Source organism: Pelophylax lessonae, assembly GCF_965119305.1.
Source record: "Pelophylax lessonae genome assembly, chromosome: 1".
NCBI classification, from domain to species: Eukaryota; Metazoa; Chordata; class Amphibia; order Anura; family Ranidae; genus Pelophylax; species Pelophylax lessonae.
The window spans coordinates 729,772,543-729,790,539 of NC_138768.1; the positions used below are offsets into that span (position 1 = coordinate 729,772,543).

The 17,997-nt window shown below is 41.8% G+C and overlaps 1 protein-coding gene across 6 annotated transcripts in view; it reads right to left on the reverse strand.

Moving 5' to 3' along the window:
• Positions 1–17,997, reverse strand: part of MICU3 (mitochondrial calcium uptake family member 3) — a 262,043-nt gene that overhangs the window by 201,414 nt on the left and 42,632 nt on the right. For all 6 annotated transcript variants that reach the window (XM_082243038.1, XM_082243041.1, XM_082243037.1 and 3 more), the window contains exon 2: positions 3,031–3,184. In XM_082243038.1, the coding sequence (XP_082099164.1) occupies positions 3,031–3,184 (154 nt within the window). The remainder of the gene's footprint in view (positions 1–3,030; positions 3,185–17,997) is intronic.

Genomic DNA, 17,997 nt, shown 5'->3' on the forward strand with positions numbered 1-17,997 from the left:
GAATTGGTATTTTATTTAAAGAATTTGGTATTTTATTTTAAAGAAAAAAGACAGAAAATTTTGAAAATAAAAAAAAGTTTTTCTTATTTTGTGTCAGTGAATTTTGAAAATAAGTAATTTTTCTCCTTCACTAAGGTACGCTGATGAGGTGGCACTGATGGGCACTAATAGGCTGCACTGATGGGCACTGATGAGGAGGCACTAATATGCCGCACTGATGGGTATGATAGGTGGCACTGATAGGGGACACTGAGAAGTGGCACTGATGGGCACTGAGAGGTGGCACTGATGGGCGGCACTGACGGACGGCACTGATGGGCAGCACTGAATGTCACTAACGGGTGGCACTGATGGGCGACACTGACGGATGACACTAATGGGCAGCACAGATGAGCAGGCACTGATGGGCACTGACAGCACTATGGGCGCTGATTGTGGGCACTGATGGGCATTGATTGGGGTGACTTATGGGCACTGTTTTTACTTTACTGTAATCAGGTCACTGATGATCAGTGCCCTGATTACCTGTCCTAGACTCCCCTTTGAGGAGGAGCCGCTGACCGGCTCTCCTCGCCACACACTCTGACAGTGTGAGGCGAGGAGAGACGATAAACGGCACTTCCTCATTTACATGTGACCGGCTGTGATTGGACCCAGCCGATCACATGGGTAAAGCAGCACGTCACCAAGATCGGGGTCACCCCATGTCCTAGGAACACAGCGTGGCCGCAAATGCCGCACTGTGCGCCCCTATGACGTCGTCCCAGAACGAGAGCCGCACCGTTCCGCCGTCATTTGACAGTGGGTGGGCAGCAAGTGGTTAATGATCATGGTATCACTGTGCTTGATTAGCCAGTAAACTCGCCTGACCTAAACCCCAGAGAATCTGTGGGGTATTGTCAAGAGGAAGGTGAGACACCAGACCCAACAATGCAGACGAGCTGGAACCTGCTACCAAAGAAACCTGGGCTTCCATAACACATCAGCCGTGCCACAGGCTGAATGCCTCCATGCCATGCCGCATTGATGCAGTAATTCATGCATAAGGAGCCCCGACCAAGTATCGAGTGCATACTATATTGTACATAAACACACTTTTCATTAAGTCAACATTTCTCTATTAAAAATCTTTTTTTTTTTGGTCTTATGTAATATTCAAATTTTCTGAGATACTGAATTTTGGGTTTTCACTTGCTGTAAGCAATAATCATCAAAATTAAAATAAATGCCTGAAATATATTAGTCTGTGTGTAATGCATCTAAATAAAATATATGAGTTTCAATTTTTGAATTGAATTACTGAAATAAATTAACTTTTTGATGATATTCTAATTTTATGAGATGCACCTGTATATTCTGCTGTACTGAACTGCAGGCTACAACACTGTTTATTAATCACTTTACCTCCAGCTACCGCAGATGTACTGTGGCAGGCTGGCTCTACATTTAACCCCTTGATCACCCATAGTATTAACCCCTTCCCTGCCAATGGCATTATTACAGTAACAGTGCATATTTTTAGCCCTGATTACTGTAGTAATGTCAATGGTACCCCCAAAAGTGTCAAAAATGTTCGTTAGGGGTCCAATCTGTCAATTTTGCACTCCCGTAAAAAAAATAGCAGATCACCGCGATTACAAATAAAAAAAAAAAAAATTACATAAATCTTTACTGTAGTTAGTAAATGCAATAACTTTAGCAGAAACCAATCAAAATACACTTAATGAATTTTTTTTTAACAAAAATATGTAGCAGAAAAAAAATTGGCCTAAAACATTTAGATTTTTACATATTTTTTTTTTTGGGAATGTTATATAGCACAATGTGAAAAATATAGTTTTTTTTCAAAATTGTCGCTATAGCGCAAAAAATCAAATACCACCAAAAGAAAGCTCTATTTGTAGGGAAAAAAGGACGACAATTTCATTTGGGTACAGCATCGCATGAACGCACAATTGTCTGTTAAAGTCACACAGTGCCGAATTGCAAAATAGGGCCTGGTCATTAAGCAGCAAAATGTTCCGGTCTTAACCACTTAAGCCCCGTAAGATTTTACCCCCTTCCTGACCAGGGCCTATTTTGCGATTCGGCACTGCGTGACTTTAACGGACAATTGCGCGGTCGTACGACGCTGTACCTAAACAAATTTGACGTCCTTTTTTTCCCACAAACAGAGCTTTCCTGGTATTTGATCACCTGTGCGATTTTTTGATCATGCGCTACAAACAAAAAAAAGAGCGTCAATTTTGCAAAAATAACAATATTTTTCACATTTTTTTAATATGAAATTCCCCAAAAAAAAATGTAAAAATCAAAATTTTTTTACTTTTTCGGCCAATTTGTTTTATGCTACATATGTTTGGTAAAAAAAAAATCGCAAAAAGCGTATTTTGATTGGTTTGCGCAAAAGTTATTGTGTTTACTAACAAAGGGAAAGATTTTTGTCATTTTTGTTGTTTTTTTTTAACGCGTAATGGTGGCGACCTGCGATTTTTTTTGCGGTACTGCGACATTGGGGCGGACAGATCGGACCCTTGACTGACATTTTTGACACTTTTGGGGTTACCAGTGACATTACTGCAGTAATCAGTGCTATACATATGCACTGTTACTGTAAAAATACACTGGTAGTGAAGCGGTTAACTTTATTTGAGAGGCTGGGGCTGTGTGTGTCCCTAGGGGCGTGATTCTAACTGTGATTGGCTGTGGCTTGAAATGTAGGAACAATGATCAACGGTCCTACATAGTAGAACCGTATGATCACTGTTTCTACACAGGGGAGAATGACAGGCAGCTTGTTTACACTAGCCGCCTGCCTTTCTCCCGCTGTCACGGACGATCGTGAGTGAGCGGCGGACATCGGGTCTTAACCACTTAAGACCCGATGTGCTCCCTGTTCTATGACAGATAGAGCACAGAACACTTCAGTTGGAGCTACATGTTCCAATCCTCTACCCTCTCCTCCCCTCCCCTTCCAGCTATATCCTCTATAGTGATATATAAATGCTGATTAATATTGAAAAGACTTACTCCGTGGTTCATCTGTAGTAACCGATTCTAGAAAATCCTTCGGAGTCATATATAACTGTCCTTCATATTCTAAAGAGGCAAATACACGGAAGCGCTGTTCTCTGGAGCTGGCAAACATGTCTAGATCTTCCAGGTCTGATCTGTCTGCTGGGCTCTGTGGGAACAAAAGCAATTTGAACAGTTATAGAAAATGAAGACATGGGCACTAAAAACTCTTATGTATAAAAAGCTTTTTCCATGGATAAATTAGAAGATATCATATTCGTCAGATTACTCGTGTAAAGAAATGCAGTCAATTACTGACATAAAATATATACAATGCATGTTTTACAAATACACAAATAATACTTGACAAAGGATTTCCAAAGCACTATAACTTACAAAAGAAAAACCAGCACAGCAGAGACAGCTTGCTTTGAGGACCAAACCCATGACTATGGGGTTGATTTACTAAAGGCAAATAGGCTGTTCACTTTGCAAGAGAATTTTCCCCAGAACTTAGTGAATGTTGGGAAGGTATATTTTGCAAAGGACACCCAATTATATGCAAGGAAAATAAAAAATAAAAAAAAATTTTGCTTGCACATGAATGGATGATGGAAGTCAACAGAACTTCAATCACTAAGCTCCCTTGCAGACTGTAACTTCCCTTGCTAAGTGAACAGCCTATTTTCCTTTAGCAAATGAACCCCTGCGAGTGACTGCTCTAATGTCTTGTTGACCTCAAAAAACAACTGGCTTCTTTCAGTATAGCTAGGGCAAAATGCCTTCAGGAACAAATGCCCATAACGCAGGTATTTTGTGTTCCTGGGCATTAGTCCATGAACGCATAAGGTCTTAATAGCAAATACCACTTGCTACTGTGTACAGCTTCAGTGTATTGCTGACAGTCTATATAAGGGGTGTCCAACCTCCGGCCCAGCACAGCTATGAATGTGGTCCAACAAAAAATCGTAAACTTACGTAAAAATGTTGATTTTGTGGGGGTGGGAATTTTTGGAAAAAATTAATTTAAACTTAGCGAACACATGAGTTAAAAAAAAAAAAACATTTGACTTGACTTTAAGGCCCCTTTCACACTTGTGCAACTTGTCATGCAACTTTGGACATCAGAGTTGCACGACATGTCGTTCCCCATGTTTTTCAATGATAACCATTCATATATGTGCAACTTAAAGTTGCAGCAACTTTAAAGTAGTTCATGCACTACTTTGGTCCAACTTTCACACAACTTGAGGGCCATAGACTTCAATGTTAACCCTCAGAAGTTGCATGAAAGTTATACCTGAATGTTATACAATGCAACTTGAATTCAAAAGTTTTCCATTAAAACTGGTCAAAGCCAAAGTCATAATCCAAGTTCTACCCATCCAAATTGGCATCAAAGTTACACCAAAAGTTGTATCAAAGTTGCACTAAAGTTGCAACTTTGGAGTCGTACAAGTGATACGTTTTATCTTCCCAAAGAAAGTGTCATCAGTTCTCAGCAGCACCTATATTTGTGAGCAACTATTTTCAAGGAAGAAGCATATGAGGGCAAAATTAGAACCAAAATATTGGTTGAGCACCTTGAGAATTTATTGAGAATTACTACTACATCCATCAAGCCAGATATTGATGCGTTAGTTTATCAAAAACAGTGTCAAATATTACACTAGTTTTAAGTTGCCCTCTTTTAAATTTTTAATAGAAAATATTTTAAAAAAATTAAGCTTTATTACTCAGATTGGTACATTATCCAGATAAGCGATCGATAATATCACATCTGCCTAACTTTTTCTGCTCATCAGTTATCCTTATTGCTAGTGTATTTTATGTGTGGCCCAAGACAATTCCTCTTCTTCTAATGTAACCCAGGAAGGTTGAAAGGTTGAACACCCCTGGTCTATATTGTTCAGGGCACAATTAAAAGGGTTCTATCAGAATGAATGACTAGATCTCCATCTTTCATGAATGATACCCAGTTAGATAACTGCTGGGCAGGAAGATCAGGGAAAGTACATACATTTTTATGCTAATCATACCCACATGTATGAGCACCTAAACAAAGGGCTCAGACTTTAGGTATTAAACAGGGCCAGATTCCCATATAAAAGAGCCCTAAATGTGTAGCAGCTAAAGGCTAGAGATTTAGAAATGCCATCAAGGGCTAATTAAATACTTATTGAAATATCACTAGATTATCCATAATAAACTCTTGGTAACATTTAGAGGACAGCGTTGCTATCCAAGCTACAGAACTAAGCAAACAGATTTTCTGTTTAGCCACCTCACAAATACATCACTTAGTTTATTTTGTAACCTAATTGATTTGAAGCTATTCAATGAAAGGTAGCAATTAAAGGATCTTTGAACTACTGTTAATGGTTCTTTTAAACCAAGCACAAATTACGGCACAGAAAAAGTTTGTTGCAAAAATAGAATCCAGACACATTCAACAAAGAGAAAAAGCTTAAAAGTATGTTTGCTTTTAGTGTCCATTCCATGGGAAGATGGATATCTCAAGGCACAGAGACAACCAAGCTGGGCATTCAAAAGTTGTGAATGAGTAAAAGGAAATTAATCACAATTTGCACTTTCTAGAAAGGACATTGTAGATGTGCAACTAGAAAAGCAATTTGAAAGTAAATCAGTAATTCAAAAAATACATATCTAATACACATAATAAAGAGGAGAAACACAGCACTGCAGAAATACATGGCTGAATATATATTTATATATACTGTATGTTGGGCTCAGGGATTTTATTCATAGAACATGGGTTATATATGCAGGGTGACTTCAGGCGATTGGACACTGGCAAAAAGCTTTGCTAGGGCTGTCCCTACTGCATGCTCATATAAACCCACCCCCTTTATGCGATTCCAAATTTTAGCAAGCAATAGGGCATGAACAAAGAAGACAGAAGGGAGGATCCTGCACTATACTCCAAGATAAGGATTTTTCAGGTAAGTCAAAGCTCCCTTTATCTTATTCATACAGTACACCATAGGACATATTTAAAGAAGCATTCAAGTCATGGTATATTTTTACATAATTACACTGCTTGGACCAATGTATCTGTAAATATGGGTAAATAACATACCTGGCGGATGCCCCAGGAAGCTGAAAATCACTTAAGTAGACACTGCTACTTTAGTGATGTCCACTTGTTTCTGGGTCTCTTGTTGAGCAATCAGCCTGATTCATTGTGAATACCGGAGGTCAACAGCTCAGCGCAGCCGCCAGTCAGAGAATGCGAAACATTCTCTGAGTGGAGAGATGGGGTGGTGATATCACACTCTCTATAATCAGATCACAGGGGGGTGTCTGGAGTACAGAGAGCACCAGGCTCAGATACTAAGGTAGCACATGAGGCTGAATTTGGGGGCCTATATGAGCAACTCCCTGAAAAAAGTCTTGATTAATCACCGTGAAGCAAAAGGCTTCTGGAAAAAAATGGATAAGGCAGAAACTTGTCCCTTAAGAGTACTCAAGGCCAGATGCATGTCAAAGCCAACTTGCAGAAAGTTCGAGATACAAACAGCAGAATGTTCCCTGGGACTAAGGTATCTGTTCTTGCACCAGCCAAAGTAGGCCTTCTATCTGAAAAAAATAGTGTTGTGCTGGCAGGAAAACCTCTTATTTAATATATAGTGTATAACAAACAAAATAAAAACATAATAAAGTCCTATAAACTAAATATGAAAGTCCACCAAAAGTGTGCAAAATATTCATACAGTTGCTTTGCACCAACCACCAAGTGATTATAATGCTGCTTACCAAAGCCTTAGACCCCACAACTCAAGAGGTCTAAATCAGCATTTGAAAAATGATCGATCCCACATAGATGGATGCTTTCAGCTCTGTTCCTCTCACACCTCAGCAAGCCTCAAACCTCACTCTCTCCTGAATAGCATGCCCCAAAAGTGGTCACTGGATTGCTTCTCATATACTGTTCTCAGCAGCAAAAACACATACCAAGGAAAGAGCTAGGAAATCCCAAGGTGAGATACTGTTTAAAAAACATTCATATACAAAAGTGACAGTGTAATAATGTCACCGCTAAACTCTGTCCTATGCATGTTTGTCCGACGGGAAATCTTCCAAGAGGCAACACCATTAAATTAGAAGTTTTCCTGACAGCGCAATACGTGTATTTTTTTCAGTTGTCTTTTGATATTTATGTGTGAATATCAGCAAGTGCTGCAGTCAGGTTTTTTACTTTCTCACCTTCATTTAATTTAATTGATTAATTTGCCAAGCGCAGGTAAGCACAACATAGGCCTTCCATCTGCCATGGTAGATCTTGAGGGAGGTAGATTTTCTTTTAAGTAAGGTGGCAGGACTTGGGTTTTAACAGCCATGTTTTTAAAACCATTGGGTGAGATGGGAGGCCTGGTGCCAGTAAATCTGGCCTTTATGGAAGAAGCCAAGATTGTCCAACAGGAGTCTGAGTATGTCTGTTTCCCAAGTCCTTCTGGGCCAATTGGGTATGATGAGGATCACCGAAACCCTTTTTGCCCTGATCCTGTGCAGCAGTAGAGGAAGAATTTTTATCAGAGAGAAGGCATATGTACCGCTACCCCCAAAGGAGCTGCTTGGTAATTTAGGCTCTATGTTCTGTGCCTTGACTCCAAAAACAAGCTTGCTGTAAAAGTCACAGCAAGCACTTATAAGAACATGAGTATATATACCTTTAACTTGGCTGTGAGTTAGTACCAAGAAATATACATAGGGCCATTTTGTGGTAAGTAAACTCAATGTATTGGTACGGGTTGAAATGAATGGTGGTTTGAACAAAAGTAAGTATATAGAAGGTAGGTTGAAACACAACACAATCTGCAAGAAAGTATAATCACTATGCCAAAGTAACTTAGAATAGAGTTCTGTACCACCAGACTAGAATCAACACGCAAATCAGCAAAGTCAGCAATAAACAGTGCATATATATGCATTAACTACAATATAAATAATAATACTATAACTAGTCTAGAGTGAACTCTAGGAGAATGGATAGTACATGGTGCAATGCCCCTGGGAGCATAAACAATAGGTAAAGGTTTCTGTGTAATAGCAGTAAAGGGGCAGTCTTTAGCCCTAAATATTCAGCCAGCTAGCGTTGGGGCCCAGTTGTATTATTGATGCACATGAGAATAGTCGAAGTCAAGTATGCAGGCAGCAATAAGGCTAATAGATGGCTGTATGGTCAGCTCCTAAAAGGCTGAGCCTCTCTAGCAGATGTTAGCAAAGCAGCAACTCACCAGTCCCAGCGATATAGCAGCTCACCACCCGGTCACACACAGTGATCAGTCCACTCTCTGCTCTGCACCCAGGTGACTCTGGTTGATAGCACTCCCGAACTTAGCACTTCAGACCCCGCTCAGGCTGCCGACCTGAAGCAGTGAAGGTGCACATTGGACAGTGATATGAATTCTACGGGCTCCCTCACGGCAAGAGAGCTGAGTCCTGTACAGCCTGAGAAAATTAGATCGTTTTCCTCCTCCTTACAATGTATCTCTGGGAAATGCAGTTCAAAAGCTCTTGATTACAGTAGAGTTTCTCTCTTTGGACTACAGATCCCACAGTGCAGTGCTGCCTGACTGAGTCTGTTGAACTCTACCAGCTCAGTAGCTCCCTTCTCTTGCTGATATAGCTGTTGACCAGTTCAGCACCCCAAAGCAGCTACAGAGAGCAGCTGCAGCCAATGTTTTGCTAACTTTCCAATCTTAGCCAAGCATCTGGCTGCACATAGATCAGTCTGAAAGAAGTCCAAGGAATCACCAAAACATATACTGCGAAGGCTAGGACTCCCTGAACCTGGCTACAAATCTGTACAGTTTGTTTTTGAACCTGTAGGCTAGGATTTCCACGTCTGGTTTCCCCCACCGCTGACAGCGATTCTAAATCTTAGTGTGCAGAGCCCATTCTCCTGGTGTATGCATTGGTAGCATGTGCAGTCCACCTGTCAATTGTCAACGCTAGGGCTGTGGACAGCAGAGAGAGCTGGAATTTCTACCCAGGAGAGGATCAATATCATTACTCTTAGGGCAGCTTGACTTCTGGTGCCCCTCCTGATGGTCTATGTAGGCCAATGCTGTGGCATTGTCCAACTGTACCTTGACTGGGGTCCAGTATTGTGGAGATAATCTGATAGCCCTCAGTTTCAGAATGTCAGACCATGTTTCCTGGACAATTATGGATGCAAGGCTGGAATCTTTTGTCACAACTTTCCAAGGCGTGGGAAGGTATGCCTTTTTAAGACTACAGGGCAGATTTGGAGATCCAAAAACACTAAAAAACAAAAACAAGAGAGGGGTGCACTGACCTTGTGTATTACCACTAAAAAGGTTTATCAAAAATCCAAAATAATACACATTATACTCACAAACAATTGTAGATAGCACACATGTAAACATGATCGGACAATCATGTGCGATCATGTTTACATGTGTGCTATCTACAATTGTTTGTGAGTATAATGTGTATTATTTTGGATTTTAATAAACCTTTTTAGTGGTAATGTACAAGGTCGGCGCGCCCCTCTCTTGTTGTTGTTTTTTAGTGTTTTTGGATACCCTTGGTCCTGAGGGGGCAGCAAAACCACAGGTGATGCCAACAAAGACCATTGAACATTCATTTTTCCCTCATCACACACCACTTGACAGGGAAGTTTTTTAGCTTCAGATTTGGAGATCCAAAATGCCAGGAATAGAATTGTCTGGCTGGATTGATGTATAGGATGGTCCAGAGGGTGGATCTGTTTGCTCCACACTGTAAGGATGAAGAGTTGAAGTGTCCTGGGCGTGAAACTGGACAAAATGGACTGCCTGCAAGAAGACTACCATAATGCAGAAGCCAAGGGGTGCCTTTCTGATCTGTACACACATTAGACCTCAAAGAGGAAATGTTTTCTGAAAGAAGGAGGATTCTGACTTCGGCTGTGTCCAGGATTAGACTCAGGTACTCCAGACATTGTGAGGGCTGAAGAGAAAACTTTGAAACGTTGAATAACCAACTAAAGGTTTGAAGGAGCTGAATAGTCTTGTGGATGTTGGCTGACATTTTTGTGGCAGGGGAGTCCTTCATTAGAAAATGGTCCAAGTACCCTGTGACATGAATGCTCTGAGTCTGCAGATGAGCAAGAAGCAGTGCATGTACCTTTGTGAACACTTAGGTGCAGAGGAGATCCTGAATATTAGTCTCAGCTGTCCTCAGTATAAGTCTTGGCTGTCCTCAGGTCTAGATGCCAACAAACTAAATTAAATATCCAATTTTGATGCTTTTCACCATGCAGATGTGTCGATAGAATGGTTGGTTCCTGTCAGTTACATTACCACCCTTAATCTTACTAAAAGGTAATCGCAGGTTCCCTTAACAGCCAGGGCAATAAAAAGCAGAGCTTTTGCAACACCAGATAGACTATACTAGTACTTGGTCCTCCTTTTTGGATTACATGGGGTCCCAGCCTCTTTCCAAAAAATGATGGTGTCACGTACCTGACAGTGAAGCCCAGGATGAAGAGGGTAGACTCTTACGCAATTCCCTTCCAAGCACTAGGGTTGCAGCGATACCGGTATCGTGCCAAAACTAAGCATTTACACGAGTAATGGCAAATCCTCCGATATCTGCCACACTGATACCGGAAATGACGTCAGCTTAGGGGTGGACAGTGGCATTGCTATGGGGTTGCGGGCTGCACTTGGGTGACACCTGCCACCTGCATGTACAAGGCAGCTGCATCGGCTGGGCTGCTCTTTGACCATCCCTTAAAATTTTTTATAAACTCTTCCATATACCCAGTGAAATGAGGGACAAGAGATGAAACAAATCTTACAACATAAGTTGTGCCTGTTTATCTGCAGTATTCTCTACTCTACATCCGTTCAAAGTTCATCATTTAAAAAGCTTGTCTAAGCTGTCAGAAAAGAGGGGGCAGAGAACTGAAATCACACTCTGCAGAGCTCAGTAAGGAGAGCTCTGGGGACTTATTGAAAGGAAGGGAACCACCCCCCCCCCCCCAAAAAAAAAAAAAAAGGAACAAAGCAGCAGTCAGAAATAAAACTTTGTGCTCTTGATTGAGATATGTACACACTATAGAAGGATAAGCTTAGTTCATATTTCATGTCTGAAGTTTACAGCTTGAAGCCTTCCTACCCATGTACCACAATTACATTTACCGTGGCAAGATAATGGGAATAGATCTGTTAACAATTCAAGTGGAATAAAGGGTGAGGCAATCAAGTATACATATAAGTAATTATACTTATTAGTTCTCTTGCTGCAAAATGCTTTCAGATGCAAATACATGAAGATAGAGGGATGGAAACATAAATGAAGAGTTTCTATAAGCAATTTAAAGGGCAGGAAAAATAAAGGAAGCAAAATTAGGACCATATTTGCCAAAAGTCAGTCATTCTGCAAGGAAGTAACCCTTTTTTTGCCATCCACTCCTACACCTAACACCATAAGTTACCATAGCAGGCATTGTGAAAAATACAAAATTGTTCTTATCACAGGGATGTGTCCTGTTTTCTTTCTGGAAATATTGGCATATTGGTTAAGAAATTGTGTCATGAGAGACGTTTGAGGCTTCTATTGCTTTATGATCAAAAAATTGTAAAATGCAATATACATTTAGAAACACTAAAACACAGAAGCCCTTTCTAGAAAAAAGTACATGTTCTCATGGATTATGATCCACGAGAAACTGGCTAGTATTTTACTAGATAAACAATCTAAATTTGATCTGGAATCCTTGACTTCGATATTTGTAATGCACGGACAAATGGCAGGACATTGATGGAGCATGGGGTTCAGCATTGGGGGGGATCACCTGTTGGGGCATGTCTGTACAAACTTCACGATGACTCTCTTATCTCACCCTATTTCTTCTTCATGTTATGTCTTCTTTTGTTAAACAAATGTTTATTCTGAATGCCTTTGAGACTTAAACTCAAGGACTTACTTCCTTCTGGTTATATTTTTTGGTATTTGTATTCATTGTAGTTATCTTTTTAGTATTTATTTTATACTGATAATGCAAGAACTTAGCATAGTACCCCACATGGTGAAGCCGAATGGGTGAAATATCTAGGGGTTTTATAAAGAATTGTTCTGTGTAATGCTCTTTATTTCATGACAGATTATGCTGTTTTGTATGCACAATTTTTTTTCTACAATTCTTTTATTGTGCCTTACCCGAGTCTTTGTCTTTAATAATTATAGGTATTTCTTTGTGTTTTCTTAAAAAAATAAAAATAATGGAAAAAGAAAAAAGTACCAATTCTGGGGTCCACTCGCCTCTGCAGTCAAATATGTAGAGTATATCAAAAACAAAACAAAAATACGGAGCTGAGTAACATCTCCCCCTCTTCAGCATATTAGATCTGTTGGTGGTTGTCATATTAGATCTGTTGGTGGTGGTGGTGGTGGTTTTCCTGGGGGACATAGACACTGCAGGGCTAAATACAGGGCTGACACAGAGAAAAAAGTATCCTGAGTGCCTGCTTTAGTTGAGATAGTTGGCATTTGCGAAGCCTTTCCAGCTTCCGAAATGGAGACCAAACTGTTAACAGGTTAGATTTAGAGATACATAAAGCTCTGGCAAAAGATGCGTTTGTTTAGACTAAACTTCTTTAAAACTAAGATCAGACACAACAACCTGGTTTGCACCTTTGTAAATTGCCTTTTTAAAAGTAGTTTGTGCCATGTTGGATGTGGGGACTCTAAGTAAACACAACAGATCAATCTAGCTGATGCTCGGTCTTTAATGGGTACGTTACTTCATTATCCTATAGGTAAGAAGAGAAAAGGTTCACTGCCAAGGCATTGTCTCGCATTACGTTAGGTCACTAATTCAAAAGTTTCACTCAGCGGGCAAAATATTTGGTTTTCCCATACAGACAAGATTAAATGCCAGATAAGGGATTCACTGCCTGACAGAGGATACCGATGCCTACAAGCTGATAATATCCTAAACAGGTAAACTGAAACAATTATATCTGTTATCTAGACCCTACACAATGGCCTGTCTTTCATCATCCCATAGATACCTGCACATGATCATGTGACAGCGGTGAGGTGGGAACACTTTGAGGTCAGCGTGCATATGGTGGAAATGGATTACTGTTACTTGCACTGCTATTCATTTATTCTCCCCACTCAGACAGAGTTGACACCTGTAACCTGGGGATGCCACTTGCAGAATAATACTCACAATTCAAATAATTAATGGGTAGGTCTACGCAAACCCAACATATCACATTTGACTGCATGCAAAGTGGTCAAGTCACTGACTTGTTATTTATTTATTTTGGGAAACTCTGATAGTAGATATTCCGTTTTTCTAAATCTCAGTTCTTCGGATTTCTCCACCCCCTTGTACTGTGGCTCACTGTAGACTGGTCATTGGTGCTCCCCCTGCTGGATCATTCATAGTAATAAATACAGAGCTGTATATTATAGGGAGATATGAAGAATGGCGACCTCTTTGAGCAGCAACAAGCAAGAGACCTCCATGATGCTGACTTAGTTAAGTCTGCCATACATGGCTTGAATTTTGGATGATTCCTGCTGAACTGACTAATATTTGAGCTTTCGGTGGACCAGTTGGCACCATCCGGGTCAACAAACTTTATTAGAAAAAATAGAAGGTGCTGGGTTGAGAATTATCCACTGAAAGGTGACTTCATCCAATTAGATGCAGTCACTGTTCATACAGTATATTTAGTCTGAATACAATAGCTGGTAGGGGAGATTCCTGCATCCACACTGTTTAGAGTGCATGGGGGAATCTAGGACAAAAGTCTTTGCATGCATGACTAGTCTTTCATAAATTCCAGATTTGGAATTAAAGCAATTTAGAAGGTATAAACAGTATATAGTAAGGCAGGGGGGAATGTGTGGGGGTGGGGGCTCAACTGACAGTTTACTATACCTTTTTTCTGCATTTTGTCAGCACTCAGCCTTGTTCACCTAGTACCAGGCTCTTGCAGCAGAGAGGGCACTTCAGCAGGGTGAAAAAATGATGAAGGGGGCATGGCTATCAGCATTGTCACTGCTGGTTCTCAAGCCTGTAGTTTGTCAATTAGCACCAGGCCACACCTAGTCCTGTCCACTGCCTTCTAGATTGACAGAGCTGCCTCTGTTGCTGAAATCACAGAAATACAGAAAGGAGTGCCAGACCAAAATTGGATTAAAGAGTCCGAAAAAAATAATTGTTGGTAAATAAGTCATTAAAAAACAGCCAAAGTGTTTCTGGAGCAACATCACTCCCACTTCATCGGGGCTTCACACAGAATAAAACTTGGATGGACTCATAGAAAACTGTGTCTTCACAGATCGGTTTATTCATTTTAGAACCAGTTTTACATCCTCATGGATTAACAATATGACAACTTGCTGGGCAGCAATGTAGCTCTATTAAAGTTTATGGAACCAAAAAATAATCAATTCTGCCCTAAAAAAGTTCATACTTTTTCAAGCTTCAGACGACAGGCGAAAAGTGACACAACTTTTAGATATGACTAGACCCTCTAAAAATAATGGGATTCTTCATTCTGAGCCCAGTCTCCCTTCAGAAATGGCATGATAAAACATTCAGGTGTGAATGGGGAACTGAAGTTAAAACACCACTGAGTGAATGAGTGTGACAACAAAGTAGTACAGTTTGATAGTAAACAGAGCACATTGTATAAAACCTTCAAATCAACTATCTAAACAAATTGTAGGGGAGTACATAAATAATTGAAAGTCGGTGAACAATTTCCAAACAGTACAGAAATATCTGTAAACCTGAGATGGAGCTGGAAACCCCAGTTGAAAAGTGTACTCAAGGGTCATAAAGAAAACATGGAATACCCACCACATGTATCTGGCTGATTATGTTACAGATGACTTTACATAACCTCACAGAGGTAAAGTGAAATCAAACATTTCAAGCACGAAAAGACAGGTATGCCACATTCTTCTGTGACTAAGAGCTTTGTTACCATCATAAGCACAAAAAACAAAACACTGCAGAAAACCTCAATAACAGCTCGTCGCAAATTTAGCCTGGACTTCTGAGCACTTGGAACCCATCTAGGTACCGTATCCCACATAACAGACAATCTGAATAAGCCCAATAATTAGGCTTCATGCACACAAGAAAGCTAAAAATGTTAGAAAAAAGCTTTAGAAACGCTGGACAAAAAAATGCTAATGTTTTTTGCTGGTGTTTAGCCAAGTGTGTAAGCTACATGTAGTAGCTTCAGCATTACGTCTTCATGCACACTAGCCTTGTACATAGTACCCCTACTCATGCACCAAAAAAAGTGTAAAAAGTGAGCAAAGACACAACGTGAGTTTTTAACAAATTCCTTAACAAAAAAAGTGTAGATCCATCCTCAATCACGACACCCGCCGCACCACCGGACAGTAAAAAAGATTTTAAAAACCTCCGATCTTGTTGAAGGCTCCTGTCGTCTGCCTGCTCCGCCGTCTGACATTTCCTAAATAACCAAGGGGTGGAGTTGACCTGTGATGTCACCAGCTGAGCAGGCAGACGGCAGGAGCCTTCGATGAGACCGGCAGTACTGTGGGCATCGCGATTGACGATGGATCTACACCGGGGGACTTTTTTTTTTTTTTTTTAATAAAGGAATTGTCAAAAACTTGTGTTGTGTCTTTACAGTACTCACGTTTTGGTGAATGGATAGGGGTACTATGTAGTCAATACTCATTCACATGGGGGGGTGGGATCTGGGGACCCCCTGTTAAAGGGGGCATCCAGATTCCCATAAACCCCCTGCCCGCAGACCTCCACAACCACCTTGTTGTGAGGAAAAGGCCCTTTTCCCTATCAACATGAGGACAAGGTGCTTTGAGGGGCATGTGACCTGGTATGGTTTAGGAGGGGGGCTTTGCTCACTAATCCCCCCCCCCTTTTCTGGCTTGCCAGGCTGCATGCCCGGAAAAGGTCTAGTATGGATTTTTTAGGGGACCCCTTGCAATTGTCTTCTAAAATGTTGGTGTGGGGTTCCCCTAAAATCAATACCAGACTCCCCCCAAAAGGATCATTTTGTGGATCCCCTTGACGCTCACGAAGGAGGTCCACGAGGTCGGAAACAAACAAAGATGTCCCCCCACCGCAGTTATGGGTGAGGGCAGACCTTCATGCTGAAGGGGTCTTGTCTGCGGGTACAGAGAAGCCAGCTCTAGGCTTGTCAGGCCAAGGTTGCTTGGAACCTCCCGGGAAAGACTTGAAAGATCTATTTCCTTTATCTTCAGTCCCGGAAGCACAAAATATAATATTTTTTTATGGACTGAGAAGGAGGGCCCACCTTTGTGACGAGGCTCCTTCCCTTTCCTAGACTGTGGCAGGAAGGTACTCTCCCCCCCCCCCTTAATGATGTCATCCAGAATAGTCCCAAACAGGCAATCGCCTTGAAAGGGCAGATCGATGAGAGCTTTCTTGGAGGCTTGGTTTGCAGACAAATTCTTAAGCCAAAGCACACGCCTAGTGAAACGGAGAGCTTGGACAGCACAGGAGCTGCATCCAAAGCTGTATCACAAATAAACTGCAGCCCCTGGACCAACTGGTCCCTCAGATCAACGTAAGCAGAGGGAACCAGCACGTTCCACAGACCTTGGCGCAAAAGTTTGGCCCATTTAGTTAGGGTCTGAGACAACAGGGCCGAGGCCAGGACCAGACACAATGCCGAATCTGCCATAGTAAACATATTGCGTGCCACCGACTCTGCTTTCCTATCGGCCAGGTCTTTAAAAGTGATTCCTCAAAAGGGTAGTGTACTACAAAACTTTTGGGGACCACAAAGGGTTGCTTTGGTTGCCCCCACTCCTTATAGGCAAATCTGTCAAAATAGGGAAGATAAGGAAATAACTTAGCTGTACAGGACATCTTGTGTGTACCCAAAGGGACAGCCACGCCCGTGGCCACATTAGCCACATCCCCTCATTTTTAAAGTCTCACACACTGCAGTAACAAGTTCGTCAACCAGTGTTTGCTCCTTTGCTGCCGCGACCATGGAGGAGTCATCCTCACTATCGGACCCATCAGGAAGCGTGTTATCAAGTCCCACTGGAGGGGCGGCACCAGACTCAGAATCAGATGAGACAAACTGAGCAGGAGAAGACAGAGGATGCTTCAGGCTAGGCCTTTGCCCAAATGTAACTTCCACCCGGGATACCAAGGACTGTAGAAAGAACTGTTGTCAGCGCATCAATGGGGATCTGGGGTTCCAAGGGACCTCACGTCTCCATGAGGGGGTCAGTGGGGGAGATATGACCCTGAGTTTTTTTGCGCTGCTAGGGACCCCCCCCACATTCAGGGCACTTGCTAGCAGAGAGTGAGAGGGACCCACAATGACTCACCACCACCAGCCAGGGGAGCGCCGTATGTTCAGACCCAGCAGCTCGCCACGTGTGCCAGCAGTCTCTATATCCCGAGCCCCGGCACCGCTGCGCGGCCCTGACCATCTCCAGAGTCATGCCTCACAAAGAGAAAATGGCCACGGTGACGTCAAGGACCACACAACTGTCGGCCAGGGGGATGCTGCGACTCGAACCAGAGCCCAGGCTTATGTGTTTAAACTCGCGGCCAGCCTCAGTCCGTTGAGGCTATGTCATGGCTGACCTAGCGCTTAGCTTTGGTCTGCACCTGCTCACTGGCCAGACTGAAGTGGCCACTGGATCTAGATTATACAGCCCGTCGCCCAGCCTGGCAGTTGATTGTAGATCTTCCAGGAGAAAAAGTAAAAAGTTGCATGGAAGGTGAAAAAAGCAAGAATTACTAGGACCAAAAGATCTCAGCAGGGAGCCTAGGTCTTTACTCCTGACTAGACAGAAACAAACTGAATACATATAGCAGAGAGGGGGGTTATATACCAGCTGAGGACAGCCAATTTTTTTGTTCTGCCTAGTCCTACTCCTGCAGAAGGCGAATATAACCTTATAGTCAGGATTAATAGAGCGCTGTGTCCATCT